The sequence below is a fragment of the Glycine max genome, chromosome 13 (assembly GCF_000004515.6).
Source record: "Glycine max cultivar Williams 82 chromosome 13, Glycine_max_v4.0, whole genome shotgun sequence".
In the NCBI taxonomy this organism is placed as follows: domain Eukaryota; kingdom Viridiplantae; phylum Streptophyta; class Magnoliopsida; order Fabales; family Fabaceae; genus Glycine; species Glycine max.
In genome coordinates, this window is record NC_038249.2 from 10,691,094 (window position 1) to 10,708,039 (window position 16,946).

At 34.6% G+C, this 16,946-nt stretch overlaps 2 protein-coding genes across 4 annotated transcripts; one reads left to right on the forward strand and one right to left on the reverse strand.

Annotated features, from left to right (window-relative positions):
- Positions 1-381: 381 nt before the first annotated feature.
- Positions 382-4,311, forward strand: LOC100807048 (scarecrow-like protein 1). Of its 2 annotated transcripts, none has more exons than XM_003541792.5 (3): positions 382-965; positions 2,146-2,209; positions 2,304-4,311. In XM_003541792.5, the coding sequence occupies exon 3, from the start codon at positions 2,344-2,346 to the stop codon at positions 4,117-4,119; it is 1,776 nt and encodes a 591-aa protein (XP_003541840.1). In that variant the 5' UTR covers positions 382-965; positions 2,146-2,209; positions 2,304-2,343; the 3' UTR covers positions 4,120-4,311. The 2 variants fall into 2 exon arrangements, with proteins under 2 accessions (XP_003541840.1, XP_014620736.1); XM_014765250.3 differs by lacking the exon at positions 382-965 and adding an exon at positions 975-1,059.
- An 896-nt stretch (positions 4,312-5,207) lies between these two features.
- Positions 5,208-16,381, reverse strand: LOC100802793 (small RNA degrading nuclease 5). Of its 2 annotated transcripts, none has more exons than XM_006593706.4 (14): positions 16,107-16,381; positions 15,383-15,439; positions 15,242-15,307; positions 12,911-13,044; positions 12,715-12,827; positions 11,465-11,593; positions 11,300-11,370; positions 10,802-10,861; positions 9,563-9,618; positions 7,502-7,562; positions 7,096-7,363; positions 6,720-6,901; positions 6,308-6,603; positions 5,208-5,451 (listed from the first exon to the last, which is right to left on the reverse strand). In XM_006593706.4, the coding sequence occupies exons 1-14, from the start codon at positions 16,239-16,241 to the stop codon at positions 5,328-5,330; spliced, it is 1,752 nt and encodes a 583-aa protein (XP_006593769.1). In that variant the 5' UTR covers positions 16,242-16,381; the 3' UTR covers positions 5,208-5,327. The 2 variants fall into 2 exon arrangements, with proteins under 2 accessions (XP_006593769.1, XP_006593771.1); XM_006593708.4 differs by having other exon boundaries at positions 5,208-5,980; positions 16,107-16,328.
- Positions 16,382-16,946: the final 565 nt, after the last annotated feature.

Sequence of the window (16,946 nt, forward strand, 5' to 3'; positions counted from 1 at the left end):
ATTACACGACAAACATAGAAAAAGTAATTTATATTTTAATTTTTTTTTTCTCATTTTATTGATCATTTTTACTCGAACTTTCATAATGCTATCATAACAAAATTATTTTGAAAGATGATGTGGATTTCTCGTTGTCTTTCCGAGCCCAGGTAGAATTATTCAACCCTTTCAATCAATAATAATTTAATATAAATAAGTTTGTGTTGATAAACCTTATAGTATTCACATTGAAGGTTGAAGTTAAGTGGGTAGAGTACGGGAAAAGACACAATTGCCCCTACAATGTTGCTGATATATGTGAACCAAAGGTGTACATTATTCGCAGTTATCGCCGTCCATAAGAGGTATATATGTCATTGTACCATCATAGTTTCGTGTGGCCAATGTCTTTAGTCTGAGATAGACAAGTTGCAGTGAATTCCAAGTTTCGTTAATTCTAGGTGGGTTTGATTTTCCACTCGCTTACCACTTCACTCCGTTCCAGAAGCTCAGATTGTCTTCATGATTGCAATTTTATAATAAGATAAAATAAATAAATAAACATATTGGCCTCTTTAGACTATAACACCATATGTTCATAAATTCATATTATCTTTTTATTTGGGTTTCTCAATTGCTCCTAACTTACCTCCATTCTTAATTTTTTGGAAGCTTCAAACTTAAAAGTCTTGTTTGTTATCTTTTTCTTCCCTTGTCTACATCTATATTTATTAGAATTTATTGGTTGTGCATATCAATTCCAAAGTACCCTATTGTTCATTTTTTTTTTTTCTGATTTATTGCTATTCCACCAATCGGACCTTCCTAAGGAAACCAATTGTTTAATATATTAAGGAGTCTTCAAGAGATTGTCTTGCCCTTTGGTTTGCTATAATCAAACGCTCAACCACTTGGTCAAAAGCCTTATCTGAGTTTCCTTCTGTGTCTCTAGGAGCATCAACCTTATCTGTCTCAAGTTGCATCAGGTACCCTTTGTCTCTTGTTTAATTATACTTCTACCTCTTGAATTTTGACTGTGTGGTTTTAATTTTGTAACTTGGATGCTCCTTCTAATAAGAGGTACCATCTTTTACAATTCTTGTGATTAATTGTGAATTGAAGTTAAGTAGACTAGCGGAAAATGGTCTTTTATTCTCTAGTTTCTTAATTTAGTGTTTTATTGAAGGATTTTTTTTTTCTTTTCATTTTTCCTATGATGGGTTGGTTCTCCAAATGGATTTTTTTGGTTATCCTTTTCTGTTTCTGCATTTGCAACAAAGTTGGATTTTGGAAGGGAGTTTTGTTGTCTTAAAATAAAGCTGTTTCCTCATAGTGATAGGTACTACCCGAAAAGTTTTATGTATGGTCATCAATTTTATCTATGTAATCAAGATGAATTGGAACCTTGGTTGACTAATTGTTGCATGAGTCTCCTATGCTTTAACATCAAAATTTGTGTTCAAAGCAGGAGATTCATTTCTTTCTTCTTTCTGGCTAGAGTGAACATTGTTGAAAAAGGCAAATATTTTGTCTCGTGGGAGTTCCTCATTTTTAATGGCAGATATGTTTAAAGTCTGGAGAATCTTGGAAAATACAAAAGCTTTTGTTTCCTTGGTATTTTCATTCGATTTCAAGAATGCATTTGGATATGTTGATTGGATCATTATCCAGCTAATTTCTGCAGGCATGTCACCATATTGTGCATATGGGTCTAAACTGTAAAGAATAGTCTAATATTTATTTTCCTCTTCCAAATACTTTGAATGAGGCCACTATGGTAACAACGATACTCTTTGCTATGCATGCTAGGTTGAACTTCATCTGCCATGTAAATTCATATTTGAACAAAGCTAAATACTAAATAGTGTTAACAAGGGTTATTTTGGTTCTCTTTTCTGGCCAAGTGAGATCACTTTTACTTCTGGAATACATTCAAAAATCAAAATCATAGTGGTGATCTGAGGATGCAAAAGTTTCTGTTTATGACTAAAGCACACAATTGCATAGGTCTATTTCAACTTTTAGTTAAAACTTTTTGCAGATTGAAATAATTCTCAATCTGTTTATTCATGAGACTCACAGTATATAAAGTACTAAACTTTTCAGTGTATTTTATATAGATTGGTTATTTATTCTAACTGAAAATGTCTTCTCCTTTTTTCTCAGCAAAGTCATCTTAGAAGGTTCAACAAGATTTTATCAGTGAGCACTTGTTTTACTATTTCTCAAGGTAGGAAAGGGAGAAAAAATAAAGCCAGTTAGTCTTATTTGATTGCAAATTTTATAGCAAATTCCTGACTAATCTTTGTGATATTTTGGTACAGACTGAAATTTTGTATGAGCTGAGTGAATAAAAGGAGAACTATGTCATTGGTTATATCTACAGAGTTGGCTGATACATCATATGGGAATGCCAAGCTCTACACACTAAAGGGAACTGATGTTACACCAGATTTGTCCTCCCACAATTTTGCACCAGATAAGCACAGAAACATGTACATGACAAAGTCATACTCCTGTGAGAGTTATGAAAAGTACTTCCACGATTCACCAACAGAAGAGCTGATAGAACCATCAAGTTCCAGCATATCAGGAAACTCAGTTCACCCTGATGGTGCTTCTTCTTACCTGCTCAGAGCTAGTTCAGGAGCTTCTGTGATTGTTAATAACCCATTTGACACTTCTATCTGGTCTACAAGGCATCGCGATGCCTATCAGTCCAATTCTGTATCAGATTTCGTGGAAAATGGGAGCCCGGATGGCCTTGACTTCGATGGTGAAATGAGACTAAAACTTCAAGAATTGGAGAGGGCTTTGCTTTCTGATGAAGAAGAGGAGGAGCAAGGCATATTTGAGACTGTTCAAAGCATGGAGATTGATCCTGACATGGTCGAGTGGGCCAATCCGCTTCAAGATATGCTGCTCCATGACTCACCAAAGGAGTCCTCATCCTCAGATTCTTCCAATCTTAGCAGCATCAGTAGCACCACCAAAGACACATCACAAAACTCACCCCAAACCCCTAAGCAACTGCTTTATGATTGTGCTAGGATACTTTCAGAAGGAAATGAACAGGAAGCCACATCTATGATAAACAAGCTCCGGCAAATGGTCTCAATTCAGGGTGATCCTTCTCAGAGAATTGCAGCTTACATGGTGGAAGGACTTGCAGCTCGTGTCGCTACATCCGGAAAATGCATCTATCAAGCATTGAGATGCAAGGAACCTCCTTCTAACGATCGCTTAGCAGCAATGCAAATACTATTTGAGGTCTGCCCGTGTTTTAAATTTGGATACATCGCGGCAAATGGTGCAATAGCTGAGGCTGTTAGAGATGAAAAGAAGGTTCACATAATAGACTTTGACATCAGCCAAGGAACTCAATACATAACTCTAATACAAACACTTGCTTCAATGCCAGGTAGGCCACCTCATGTGAGATTAACCGGGGTGGATGATCCTGAGTCTGTGCAGCGTTCCATTGGTGGCATAAACATCATAGGACAAAGACTTGAAAAGCTGGCAGAGGAACTTGGATTGCCATTTGAGTTTCGAGCAGTGGCGTCAGGGACCTCAAATGTCACACAATCAATGCTTGACTGTCGTCCGGGGGAAGCACTTGTGGTGAACTTTGCATTCCAGCTTCACCACATGCGCGATGAAACTGTATCGACAGTGAACGAGCGAGACCAACTTCTTCGCATGGTTAAGAGCTTGAATCCAAAACTTGTGACAGTTGTGGAGCAGGACATGAACACCAACACCTCCCCTTTTCTCCCAAGATTTGTTGAAGCCTACAATTACTACTCTGCTGTGTTTAACACACTTGATGCAACTCTCCCTAGGGAGAGCCAGGACAGGATGAATGTCGAAAGGCAATGCCTGGCAAAGGACATAGTCAACATTGTTGCTTGCGAGGGTGAGGAAAGAATAGAACGGTATGAAGTCGCCGGAAAATGGAGGGCAAGGTTGTCAATGGCTGGCTTCACTCCATCCCCAATGAGCACAAATGTGAGAGAAGCAATTAGGAAACTCATTATTAAGCAATACTGTGACAAATTCAAGATAAAGGAGGAAATGGGGGGTCTTCATTTTGGGTGGGAAGACAAAAACTTAATTGTTGCTTCAGCATGGAAGTGACCAATACAAATTCTTTTGTTGCATGAGACTCATTGTAGTGTTGATGTAGTATTTGTTTGCTTGTTTAGTTTGTATCTGTTATGTTTATGCTTGGTTCAGACTCAGATGTATACTAACGTGCAACTTATGCTAATACATACTTTCATGTGTATGGCAACACAAAACAGCTATCAATGCTTAGGCTTGTAATGACATCATTTTCTTGTTAGTTAGCATATAATTTTGCGTTTCCACTTCTGCTTCTCGTTCACATTAACGGTTCAATCGTGTGGTTCATTTTGGTTAGGATGTCGCTTTAAGGCAGTTATAAGGCTTTGACAATTGAAGATGATACGTGCGTTTATAGTATATAATTGTAACAAGTTCTCTAAAAAAATACATAATTGTAACAAGCTATTTCTACTAATCTTTAAATGAAATAAATAACTTTAGTCATCTACCAATCTTTTTATGAAATAAATCAATTTCAATATCCCGTTAGAGTTGCTCTAAGTTTATGATTAATTTAGTATCAATACATCCAAAAAAAAAAAAAGGGATTGTAACAATGTTTATACGTAAATTAATGTCCTTTTATTCCCCTTTTCGGATGCTATTTCTGTCATATTCCAATTACTTCACAACGTTGTAGCTCCATTCTTTTGTTGCACTGAAGTTCAAATTTATAGATAACTGGACGGAAGATTATTCAAATTTTCTGCCTTAAACTGAACTGAACAGTTATAGTAAAATGTTTGGAAGAATTTAAATTTACAAAATACTTTATTTATGAATTCTTTTTAACTTACATTAATTAATTACATAAAAATAACAAGAATAAATTATTCTTAATTTATTATAAGGTTTTTTTAAGTCAATTTATTACAAGGTTAAAAGTTAATTTTATGAATTATTTATTTAATAAAAATACATAATCAAGTACTTAAAATAGGTTAGTCAAATTTATTAACAGCTTATTCAGACGTGTCTTGAAACTTCAAAATTAACTATGAAAAATACCGTGTAAGAAATTATATTAGGGGGAAAATTAAGTAATTCCCCCCCCCCTCCACAAAAGAAAAACAAAATTGCTATGGCACACACATGTATAACTACTCTTGGACCTCCTGCCACAATATTTACATTTATAACGTTCACGATCAAATTGTGAGTACTCACAACATGCTAACAAAAATTAATTTCAGTTCATTTTGAATTAATTATTATACTCAATGTTTTACACCTACAAAACACAAGGCTACTTCAGCTCGGGCCTGAACCTCTTCCAATATTTCCACAATCTCTTCCCGACATAAATTGCTTTCATTCTGCTCCGTAAGCATTTTCCTCAGCCTTCATGAGGGGGGGGAAGTTAAGAACACAAAACATAACATGCAAAACAAACAAGTTAATTCACCAAAAATAAATGTACGTTAAAATAGTGCAACCCCCAGATTTTTTTATGCTCCGGGCCTGTCTAAATTGACAAAATTAATTGAATCCTCATATGCATAATGGAATTGTGTGGGATAGCTTCAATGTTTCAATCAGTAATGTCCGTCAGCAAGGATCACATTGGACTAATGAATGGGTTAGCTTCCATGGACTTGTGGATAGCATACATGAAGCCCTAATAAATGGTGTCACTTGGTCCCAGAACATCAAGTGATAATGAAAACTACAGTCGCCTAGGGCAAAGGATGCCATTATCCAATCCTATCAGTGCTAAATGAGCTACAGACAATCAAAATCCCCAAGTCAGCACAAGGGCTTCCATTAAAGATACTAAAAAGCAGGTTTTCTGGAAGTCTCGTATACATAGTTTTGTAATCAACAGATGATAATATAGGACCAGCCATGTAGTTTGTTGCCAACTCAACAACTGCAAAGCGCAACCAAATTCATGCATACAAATCAGCGAGTCCAATGTGACCCAAGGTCCATCATCCACAGGAGGAGTCAATAAATTGCATGAGCAAATCTGGCCCTCAAACTTACCTAGGGTTTGTGGAACTTCAAGATATATACAAACAGACACTTGTATATACCCTGTTGAGGAAATTACATATATGAAGACTCATGAAAATTTAAATCATTCTAGAGTCCAGCATTTATTTGTTCCTACGTTATTGTAAGGTGAAAAGTGTACAGCAATTAAAACAAATAGAAAGATAGAATAGTTGGACTTAAAAGAGGCACGCATATTTACCTGCGGACAATAGCAGTGTCTCCATGACCAGTGCAAATTATCATCATAGCATTTGTGGGTAATGACAAATACAGATTATGAATTCTAGCGTCCATGCGAGCCAGAATTTCCTTCAGTTCAGCAGATGCATTTAACTTGAAGCCTTTCCCTTTTGCAAAATTATTTTGACATGTTTTTATTGCAATCATCTCTGCAAGTCTTTTATTCAAGCTCTCAGAATCTTCAGCTTGTTTCTTCAAGTACGAGTGTAGCTCTGAAAACTGAGTCCAGATAAAATGTACCTTTTCATTCTTCACCTGAAACAAAAAAACAAAAAAATAAAAAAATAAGGAATCAAACAAGACCATAAAATAGTTATAAATGTTAGTCAGAAAGGGGAAAACTTGCAAATATTGCCAGCTAAGGCATCTACCTCCTTGTTGGCCTTTGCAAGTGCTACATCATCAGAGGTCACTGGAATTGCATGAGAGGACTCTGAGGCATACCGTTTTACTACGGATATATCATCAATCAGTGAGGAAATTTTGCCAGACTCACTCAGAATAGAAAGGAGCTTTTTCCTTGTAAAGGATGGAGGGGAACCAAAATCAGGCCCTGCTTCAAGAGTGTCACATCACAGAAGTTATGCTAACTATATGGCAAACCAAGTAAATATAAAGGGATAAGACAGAAAGATAAAACAATAAATAAAAGATTATATACTAAAACTGCATGTGTACTTAAACTAGAATGCATTCAGAACTTCCAACATTAAAGATTGCAGCATTAATGCATGAAGAACTACTTGCCATTTCTGATCTTCAATAGTGCCAATTCCATGGTAGCTCTAGCATCTTCAATGCTGTCATGTCCATTCCCTGACTGTTGGATTTCCCTTGAAAGAAATCTCTTAGTAAGAAACCGTAGAGCATTTTTATGAGACGATCCTCGGGGGTGTTTGTATAATACTGCTGTGTCAATGACCGAGTCATGAGATATATTCAATGCTAACAAATCGTTTTCCAGAGAATGCCCAACAAGGATAGTCTCCTTGTAAACCAACTTTATGAACTCTTCCTGTAAATGGGAAGCAACTGAAATTAAATCAGCTAAACAAATAGTTTCAACTTAAATGGTTCAGCACAGTAACAGAAGTTTCAGCCGATTAACTGAAATAAGACAAAGAACAAATCAAGAAAACTCAAGTAACAGAACCTGAATGTCTCTCAGACTTGTTGTCACGCCATCTAACATCTCAGACGTTATTCCACTAAATCTGCAAAGCATAAATATTACTTGATGCTGACAATTTTGTTTCAAATCCAAGGAAGAAAAATAGGTCATACAGAACAATTTAAACTTTGTTTTTCTTTTTTCTATTTCAACTTATTTTATGGTTTTTGACTTGTTTGCTTTCATTACAAATAAATAACAGTATCCCAACTCCCAAGACTGAAAAACATCATCCAGTAGTCTCTCAATCTATTTAGGGTTTTCTAGCACCAGAAACAACATTCTGGTATATTCTCAGTATTTTGAGGGTCCAAGACCATTCCCCAGGACCAATCTCTTACTATAAAGCATGCCTCTAGTCTTCTCTCCCAATCTCTTATAGCCTATCTCTGCCACATTCTGTTAGAAATTTAACTAACAATGACTAAATAACTATAACTCTTACAACGAACAGAATCAGCCCATTAGGGTTACCTAACAGAATCCTTTTATTTAATCTATTCATTTTCCTACAAAATTTCAACCCTTAATTAGATGGAAATCAAGCTTCCAAGCTGTACATATATCTTTGCAACTGAGCAAGTAATAACCCTTATGAGAAGAGTTTACAATGAGTTATGTTGAGAATCAGGAATAAATATGCCATTTATTATAAATTGATTTGATAGGATCTGACTTAGGGGAAACTTAATCTCCTCTAATTATGTGTAATTATGACTATCCATCTATATAAACAAGCATCCTGCTGAGTACTCCGACACAGGGTTTTCACTCAACTTCCCTTTGTTTTCCTTTTTTCACACAATCCCTCTCCACGGTAAACAGTACCGTGCAGCTGCTCTGCCTTCTGTGACAGACTTCCCGACGTCTTTTCACTGAAGCTCACCTTTGACCACTGTCGCCCATCGCCAAAGACCGCCACACCATCCACATGCGAAGCCAACTCAAAACACTACTGATCACAAGACCCTTTCCCAACACGTTAAGTTCATGTGCACGATGTGTGATGCATCTCCAACGAGTGTCACACTGGTCTCCATCGTCACTGCAGACCTTCGTTGGCTGCCACCAAGCCATCATTTATCCAGCACAACCACACGGCCAGAACCGCCTTCGTTTCTCTAGAGTTTACCTCATTTGTATCAAGCTCTCAGCTTAGTAAGCTTTAGCTAGAGGGGGAGTGTTGAGAATTAGGAATAAATATGTCATTTATTATAAATTGATTTGATAGGATCTGATTTAGGGAAAACTTAATATCCTCTAATTATGTGTAATTATTACTATCCATCTATATAAATGAGCATCCAGTTGTGTACTCTGCACACGGTTTTCACTCATTTCTCTTGGTTTCTCTTATTTTACACGTTAAGACCGTGAAAGTCTTAGCACCAAACTACCCCCATCAGAATGGAAAAAAGAAAAAAACATAATTTTTACACATAACATACAATTCACACATTATACAGATTACTCATAGTTTCCCTAGGGGGGAGCATTAGAAGCAACAAGTATGGCTCTGTGGTATTTTTGAATTTAAGTAAAATATAAAAACGTGTAAAAATAATTTCAAATAATAAGAAATATATAATTCAAATAAAAAAGTAAAAAAAAAAAGTAGTTTGAAACTAGGGGGAAAGCAATTTATTAAAAACAATGAAAACAATTAACTTGAGATTATAAGTATTTGAGATTTAAAATGAAAAGGGAAATTTTAGTATAAAAGTGTAAATTAAAGCTGAGATTTGAGAGGAAAGATTTCAATACAAAAGGAAAATTTGAAAACAATTAATAATTTAAGAATTTTTTAAAATATAAAAATAGGAGCCAAATAATGACTCAAATACGTTAAGATGTCCTCACATTCAAGAATAAGGACCCAAATTTATAATACAAGTGTTGATTAGTTTTATCAACACATGACTTATGAGCAACTAACGTAGAAGATGCTAAAATCTATTTAGCAATAACTTTTTTAATTTCTAATATTAAATAATGAACTTATTTTATTTTGGGACATTGACTGATACTCAAACAACAGCTTACCTTGTGTTGTAATCAGTGATGGCATTTGATGGTTTAACCAATTTATCTATCAAAACCTGAAAAGATAAATATTAGAAATAAGCCATCTCTGTGCAAGTAAATGTTACCAATTTTAAAGAGTTGACCAAGTCTCAATATGAAAAATGGCTACTTCAATTTCTTAAAGATTAAAAACGAGACAATAAAAAAACAACCAAAACAGAATCTCTATGGAATAGCATCAAGTCTTTTGCAGAATAAATGCTACAATGAGCAACATAATGGCAAAAGGACAATAATATCAATGAATAAGCAATGATGAGCAACATAACACAGTTTTGTGAAAAAAGGTTCTTAGGAAACAACTTCCTAGTTATCAATAGTGCCACTATTGCAGAGGAATGGCCTTGGGAAGTTATTTAATTACTGTCACAGTTTTTTGAAGGAGCAGAGTCGCATCCACAAATCATGGCTGCAACTGTGGAAAATCACAGACCTTACAGGTGTTATTCTTTTACAGAGAAAAATCCCCTATTCATCCATTTTATTTTGTGATCCATGCAAGCCTTTTTTGGGTATTTTTGTCATTTCACAATGTTAGACATCTGATTTGAGAATAGCACACCTTTCTTTCACACTTGGCTGGTATTTGAGAGTTTAGACCAAGAAACTCGGCTAAGGCTGACCTCCATATCTGGTCACTGACCCAGCACTTAGGCACCATTTCAGGCCAATCCCAATTTTTTTTCAGCATGTGTTGTGTTTTCTCTTTTCTTACTTTCTTTCCATGTCGCGTTCAGAGTGGCAGGGTATCCTCATGTGTTCTATTATTTTTAGAGAAAACTACCATTTTGAATATTATTAATTATTCCTAAACAATTTTAAATAACTTTTTTATTATTTCTGAGCATATATGTGTGAGAGTAGTTAAATTAGTTAATTTGTATTTATAAACTTAAAAATAGTGGTCATTTTGCCATGCTCTATCACACTATAGCAGTTTTGGGACTGGTTGCTAAACACCCTATGATGAGATTGATAACTATGCTTCCAAGTTCAACAAGCTTCAGGAAGGAAAGACATGCCAATTTATATATATCTCAATGGAAATAGATACATAGAAACAAACACAAGATATAAAGAATTAAAATATTGATAACTATTTATTGAAAATTTAAAACTAATGGCCATTCCTCTTAAAATCAGTAGTAGATGCATTTACTTTACAAAACTAGTGCAGAAAATAAATTCAGTGAATACCTGTCCTTTGACATCTACTAGAGTAATTCTTGTCAGCTCAAAACCTTCACTTGTTATGCACTAAGCAAATGAAAAGAAAATGAAGATTGATCAAGATTACATATGTACAGGATAACCATAAAAAGAATGCCATAACTACTTTAATTTGTCTCAATAAAAATGAAGTTACTTAAAATTTTGCCTATGTATTTGAATAAAACCTCAGTCAATATAATTTACAGCTACGTTAAATGCTTTTAGTTTTCATAGGAATTAGCATTTAGGAAGTAGAACCCCTTTACTCTTTGCTTTGGAAATAGTCCCCACCTAGTCTAGTAAGAATCTAGTAAATAAATATTCTATAAGTATAGGGAGTAACAAAATATGAACATATTTCCACAAACAGAGAAACTTGCTTCCTTGGACTGACAAAAATCTGATAAGTTTATCATCATCCAAAACATCATTTCTAAATGATAAAAGCAGCATTTTAAACAAAACTGGTATTGATAGACTTACCATCTCACAATCAAGTGCCAACATCTCATAAAAAGGAGATCCTGAAGGAGCGGGCAAAGTAGAAAGAAAACCTGTAGTAAACCGGTCAAATAAAAAACTTGCCCAGTAAGCAAATGTTCATATAGATTAACATATGCAATTGGTAGAAGCAGAATAAAAAATCACCTGGCTTATTAACAGAATATCCATTCTCTTCCAACTCTTTCTCTGTTAGTGTATAGTATGTAACAGGGAAAGGTATGTCTTTTGTAAGCTCCTTAAATGATAGACTGTCTGTATCACAACAACCTTCTTCTGCATGAAGATTTCACATTTCATAAAGTGACTAAGTTTATATAAGTTACAAGTTATATAATTGCAAAGGAATGATAGCGATGCAATCATGTTTGTGGCCAGCAAAAGAACAGCTCAAATGAAGTTGCTCCATGTGGTAAAAGACACACACTAGCCTTCACTTGTATTTGAATTCTCAGATTCAAAACTTATTTTATTAGAACTATAGGGATGGTAATCTTAAAATGAATTAAAAATTAAGAGAAAATGCTAAAGGGTTATCAAATAGGCATAGACATGAAATCTAACAAACATACATCACAACTAAGAGTGAACCATGAGAAAAGTTACAAAACATATATCACTGGTCTAAGGAATCAATGTAATTTCAAAATAATAACAAATGAGAATTAAAATATGTATATCAAAAGTCAGAACAAATCCCACTGCCATGGAGCCTATTTTCCTTACAGGCTTAACAAGTATTCCATTCTAGATCATTAACAAGCATGTAAACATATACACACAAATATTACAAAGTATTAATGAGGAAATATCATGAACCATCATTGCCAAGGTTATGTAAAGTATAATGAGGAATTTTATCTCTTCCCCACCCCCGAAATATTACAGATACACAAACCAAAAGACAAGCCATTCCTACAAAATTTGAATTTAATAACTTACATTTTCAACTCAGTCAGCCAAAATGCATCAACTATACACAATAATTTAGCAGAAAGGATTCCAGATTAATGTTATTTCCTTTTTGCTGTGATACAAAACTTTTTTAGAATTAATTAGAACCATAATACAGGGACTGATATCAACAATATGAGGACTTCCAGGCTTGCGGCCATAGTTGTACTCTTGTACTTTGACTGGGAGAGTAGAAAAACAAAAGGCAGTCCAAATAGCATTATTGACTAAACAACATTTTAGATAGTCCCACTAGGAACTCTTTTACCATTAACTTATCTAAATAACCTCAAATGTTGAATAATGAAAGAGTTCTTAGTGGAAATCTTTACAATTTTAGATAGTGCCACTAGGAACTCTTTTACCATTTTAGATAGTGACGAGAATAGACCTACTTTCCCTAATGAAAGAGATTTTCATATATTAGTTTGAATAATGAAAACCTTGTTGAGATGTCCGAGCAAATTTCCCCATAATTGAACTATTCTCGTCCCTTTTCCTTTTCATCTTGCATGTTAGGAGTGCATCTATCGTCTGCATACCATCTGACACACAGCTAGCCAGGAAAAAAAGGAAAAACTTAAGTGCAAAGGAATGACATTTTGAAGGAAAGAATAAGTAAATACATTTTCCACAGACCTAAGAGCTAGGAGTGCCCTTGGTTTGCCACAGAATTTTTTTAATCTTGGAAGCATTTTAGACTGTGACAAGAACAAAGCTGCATCCAGGCCTGGCACATAGAGCATAACCACTTTGGGAATAAGAGGTTTATTCTGCAAATCATGAGAGTGCTGCATTAGAGATTGTTGCAAAATAAAATTTGATATGCTGTATGGGGCACAAATTGAAGGTCTTGCTATTTTAAATTGACAAGAGTGATCAACACATTATTTGGATGTAATGGATTGGCCAACATGTATTTAATCTTAAAGCTTTTTAGGATAGCAATGTTATCAATGGCAGATAGCGGAACATGGCAGAAGGCCGAAATTCCACCATATAAACATACCATTGCACCTTATGTCACCACCATGGCAGACCTCCCTTCACAAATTGTCTATGGCAGTTGGGAAAAAATCCGCCATGCCATTCCACCATGCCAGTCCCATGGCCTCTATTTAATAGCACTGTAGGGTAGTCTAACAACATTTTCCAAGTTTAATGACATTCTAGCTTAAGAAGCATAGAAGATTGAAAAACTTGTCTTTTTGTTAAACTAACAAAAACTAGTCATGTGAGACACATTCAAAGCCTGTTAAACGCCCCAGCAAATTATATTGAGCAGAACCATTATATTGCATGGTCCATAACTCAAGCAATATTGAGAAAAGGAAGAAGATATTGATCATTTTACTGCAAAATATAGCAGAATAATTAAAAATAAAAATAAAAAAACTCAGATCACTACTAGTGAAACAGAGGAAGTCTGCTGTTGAGAATGTTCACTGTCTATATCCATCATTTCTACTATCATCTAGTGTGTAGGGGGAGGAAGTACCCCCATTACATGGTCAAGTCATGCCTCCAATAAAAGTACTATCTTATACTGCAAAGCATATTATACTGAATGAGTAAATTAAGATACATCAATAAAAAGGGTTTGGACATGGCAAAACATAGAGACTGTATATATGATGTACCAAATTGCAAATCAGAAAGCTGAATAGTGAATTAAAAGTATCATGAATTGTGAATTGTAAGATCAATAATAAAAATAACAAAAATATATTTTTCATTTCACTTATAAAACAATAGAAATAAGGAAATAGAATAAAGGGTAAAATATGTTTGAAATCCCTGTAAAATTTGAAAAGTATTAATTTCGTCCTTATAAAATATTTCATATTAATTTGGTCCCTGTAAAAATAAAACATTTTTTTTGGCCCTCAGTGGTAACTCAGTTAGACAGTTCACTAATGTGGATAACGGACTTAATTACTTTCTCTTCCTACCTAACCAAGCACACTCAAAAGACACCAGAGCCCATTGTTGTTTCATCTTCCCCCATAATCTCATTAAAAAGTGCGAGAAAATCGCCCAGGAAGTGAGGGAAAATTCCAATTTATGGGAGTTTTTAGCCACCAGAAATTGTTTATTTCATTTTGGAGGGTTTTAGCCTCCAAAAATAGTTTAATTCATTTGTAATCCAATTACACGTGTAATTTTGTTAGTCACGTCTTACCGTCTAACGGAATTACCATTGAGGACCAAAAAAATATCTTTTATTTTTACAAGGACCAATTAATACGAAAAATTTTATGAGGACGAAATTAATATTTTTCAAATTTTACAAGGACCCTAAACATATTTTACCCTAGAATAAATTTTTATTTCCTTTTTTATCACAATAATTGGATTTGTTCCATGAAAATCTCTCTCATAAATGGTATTTAAAACATAGCAAGAAAAATCACTTCTTTTTTTTGTTTTCATTCATTTGTTTGCTTTCTCTCTCCTTTGCCCAGTGTTTAAATCTCTGATAATGTAGTGGCCGCCCCCAAAAACACTATAGTGTGAGACTGCCCAACCACCAGAGGCTTGCCACTGCTGGTGGGACCAGGTGCTGCCAGGTGTTGATCGCCAATTCACTGTGTCTGGGTGCACCTGAACAGTGAGTGATAGCACATCTGAGTTGCATATCTCTCTATCAACAAGATTTTGGCAACAACCAGCCATCAGAGACTCGGTTTGTCGCTCCAGTGGCTGTTTGCCTTGCTATCCCAGTATCCCTCTGTGATTATATCACTGGAATCACAAATCAGGACTCAAGTGATTCCTAGGACTCAGCATGTGATCCCAGTGACAAAGCAATCACAATACCCCATCCAATCTGTTCAGATTGGGTAAAGACTCCCATGAACATTATACATGCTACAATTCACGCGTCTCCTACTATTACAAGCAGTTTGGAATACATGTGCCACACAACTAGAAATAAAATTCATTGGGGAAATAAAAGATGATTTGTACCTTAATAAAAACCCATGACGGCATAAATCCTTCACTGAGCACCCAAGTTACAAGTCCTTGAACATCCTGCTCACAATACAAAACCAATTCATAACTACTCTGATTCAAATTTTAAGTCAAACAATGGTGGCCAAAACCTACACTAAGATTGAGAGTTGAATTATCTTCTGGTGAGTTAAAAACAATGTCTGCCTTGCCCTGCAAAACCACAACAGATTAATCAACTTCGGATTCTTATACCCCAACAAAAGAAAACCCCATGAACAAACAAACACAAGCATAACAACAAAAACTTATTGTCAATGGTAGTTTAGGACAGCATTTACAATACCAAGTGAGCAATTGGCGGCAATCCACACTAGTGTGCATTTATGTGTGTGTATTAACAAATAACAATGTATTACTTCAGAGTTTCATCGGACAATATAATCTATCCGTTCATAACGAACAACATAACAAGCATTTAATGAATATGAAATAGTCAATTCCTAAACACACGAAAGGGGGAAACTAGAAATTGGGAACTCTCAAACCATATCACCCCAATTGGATTCCACAAACAATCCCTAATCGGCTAAGAATACTACATTTTATAATGTTAAAAAGTTAATCAAATCAATGGCTTTGCTTTAACTGAAACCACAACTTCAAAATCAAAGTATCCCATCCCAAAGCCACAGGCACCTCCTCATCTTTAAGACCAAATTTTAATCAAAAACAAAAGTCCAAACTTAACGTGCAAAAGCGGAACAGAAACATAGAAAACAAAATCTTCTTCTGAAAAAAGAGTTTACAAAAATAAAAAATAAAAATAAAAATGAATAACGCAGGCATTGAATAGGGAAATAAAGATACGAAAATATACTTCGGGTCCATAAACATCGTAGAACTTGCCGCATTTCTTGTTAGAAGTAGAACCCTCTTCTTCTTCGGCGCCACGGAGAGCCTCGTTTTCGGCTTCCGAGGAACCCATTCTCTCTGCGGCTACTACTTGGAACATAGTTGTTCGGAAACGACGCAGCACAAATTTTAATTTTTACTTTTATGGAATTGGGTAAATGGTGGACTGGGTGGGGAGGGATCTTGATTTTTTGTTAAATCCACTTATCTTTTTAGCTAAGTACACTCTCATGATTTTTTTCAATTTTTTATATTATCATATGCAGCCTTTTGTACCTATAACATTCATAAAAAATCATTATTCCATAATGTATATTCTCGAACAATGTTTTGATGTTAAAATTCCAAAAAATACTTTTTAGAATACAATTTTATTTTTAATATTCTAAAAATTATTTTTCAAAATATTGTTGTGTAAAGAAATTACTTTTCTGAATGTTAAAAAAATTATGTTATGGTAAGTTCTTTTCAAAATGTTTAATTATTTTAACATTCTGAAAATTATTTTTTGAAATATTATTTTATGTATAAGAAATTACTTTTCAGAATGTTAAAAAGATTATGTTATGATAATTTCTTTCAGAATGTTTAGAAAACATCTAAAAAGTCACTCAAATCACTAGATTATTAAAAATCTCATATAAAGAAAAAGAAAAAAAAAACTATACAATAGTGAAATAATTGAAGCTGAGAAAATATATAATTGATATTGATCCTTCAATTTGGATGATAAAAGAAAAAGTAAATATAGTTGGCAAAAGGGGGTGGATATAGCAATTGCACGAATCTTATGAGGCCGAAAAGC

Bases quoted from the DNA above. Each gene is read 5' to 3' on its own strand.
- LOC100807048 (XM_003541792.5), top strand. From the start codon at position 2,344: ATGTCATTGGTTATATCTACAGAGTTGGCTGATACATCATATGGGAAT.
- LOC100802793 (XM_006593706.4), bottom strand. From the start codon at position 16,241: ATGTTCCAAGTAGTAGCCGCAGAGAGAATGGGTTCCTCGGAAGCCGAA. The intron at 7,563-9,562 runs GTAAGCTGTTGT...TATGCTTTGCAG, and splicing joins ATCACTGATTACAACACAAG to ATTTAGTGGAATAACGTCTG. The intron at 6,902-7,095 runs GCAAGTAGTTCT...CTCTTGAAGCAG, and splicing joins ACTATTGAAGATCAGAAATG to GGCCTGATTTTGGTTCCCCT.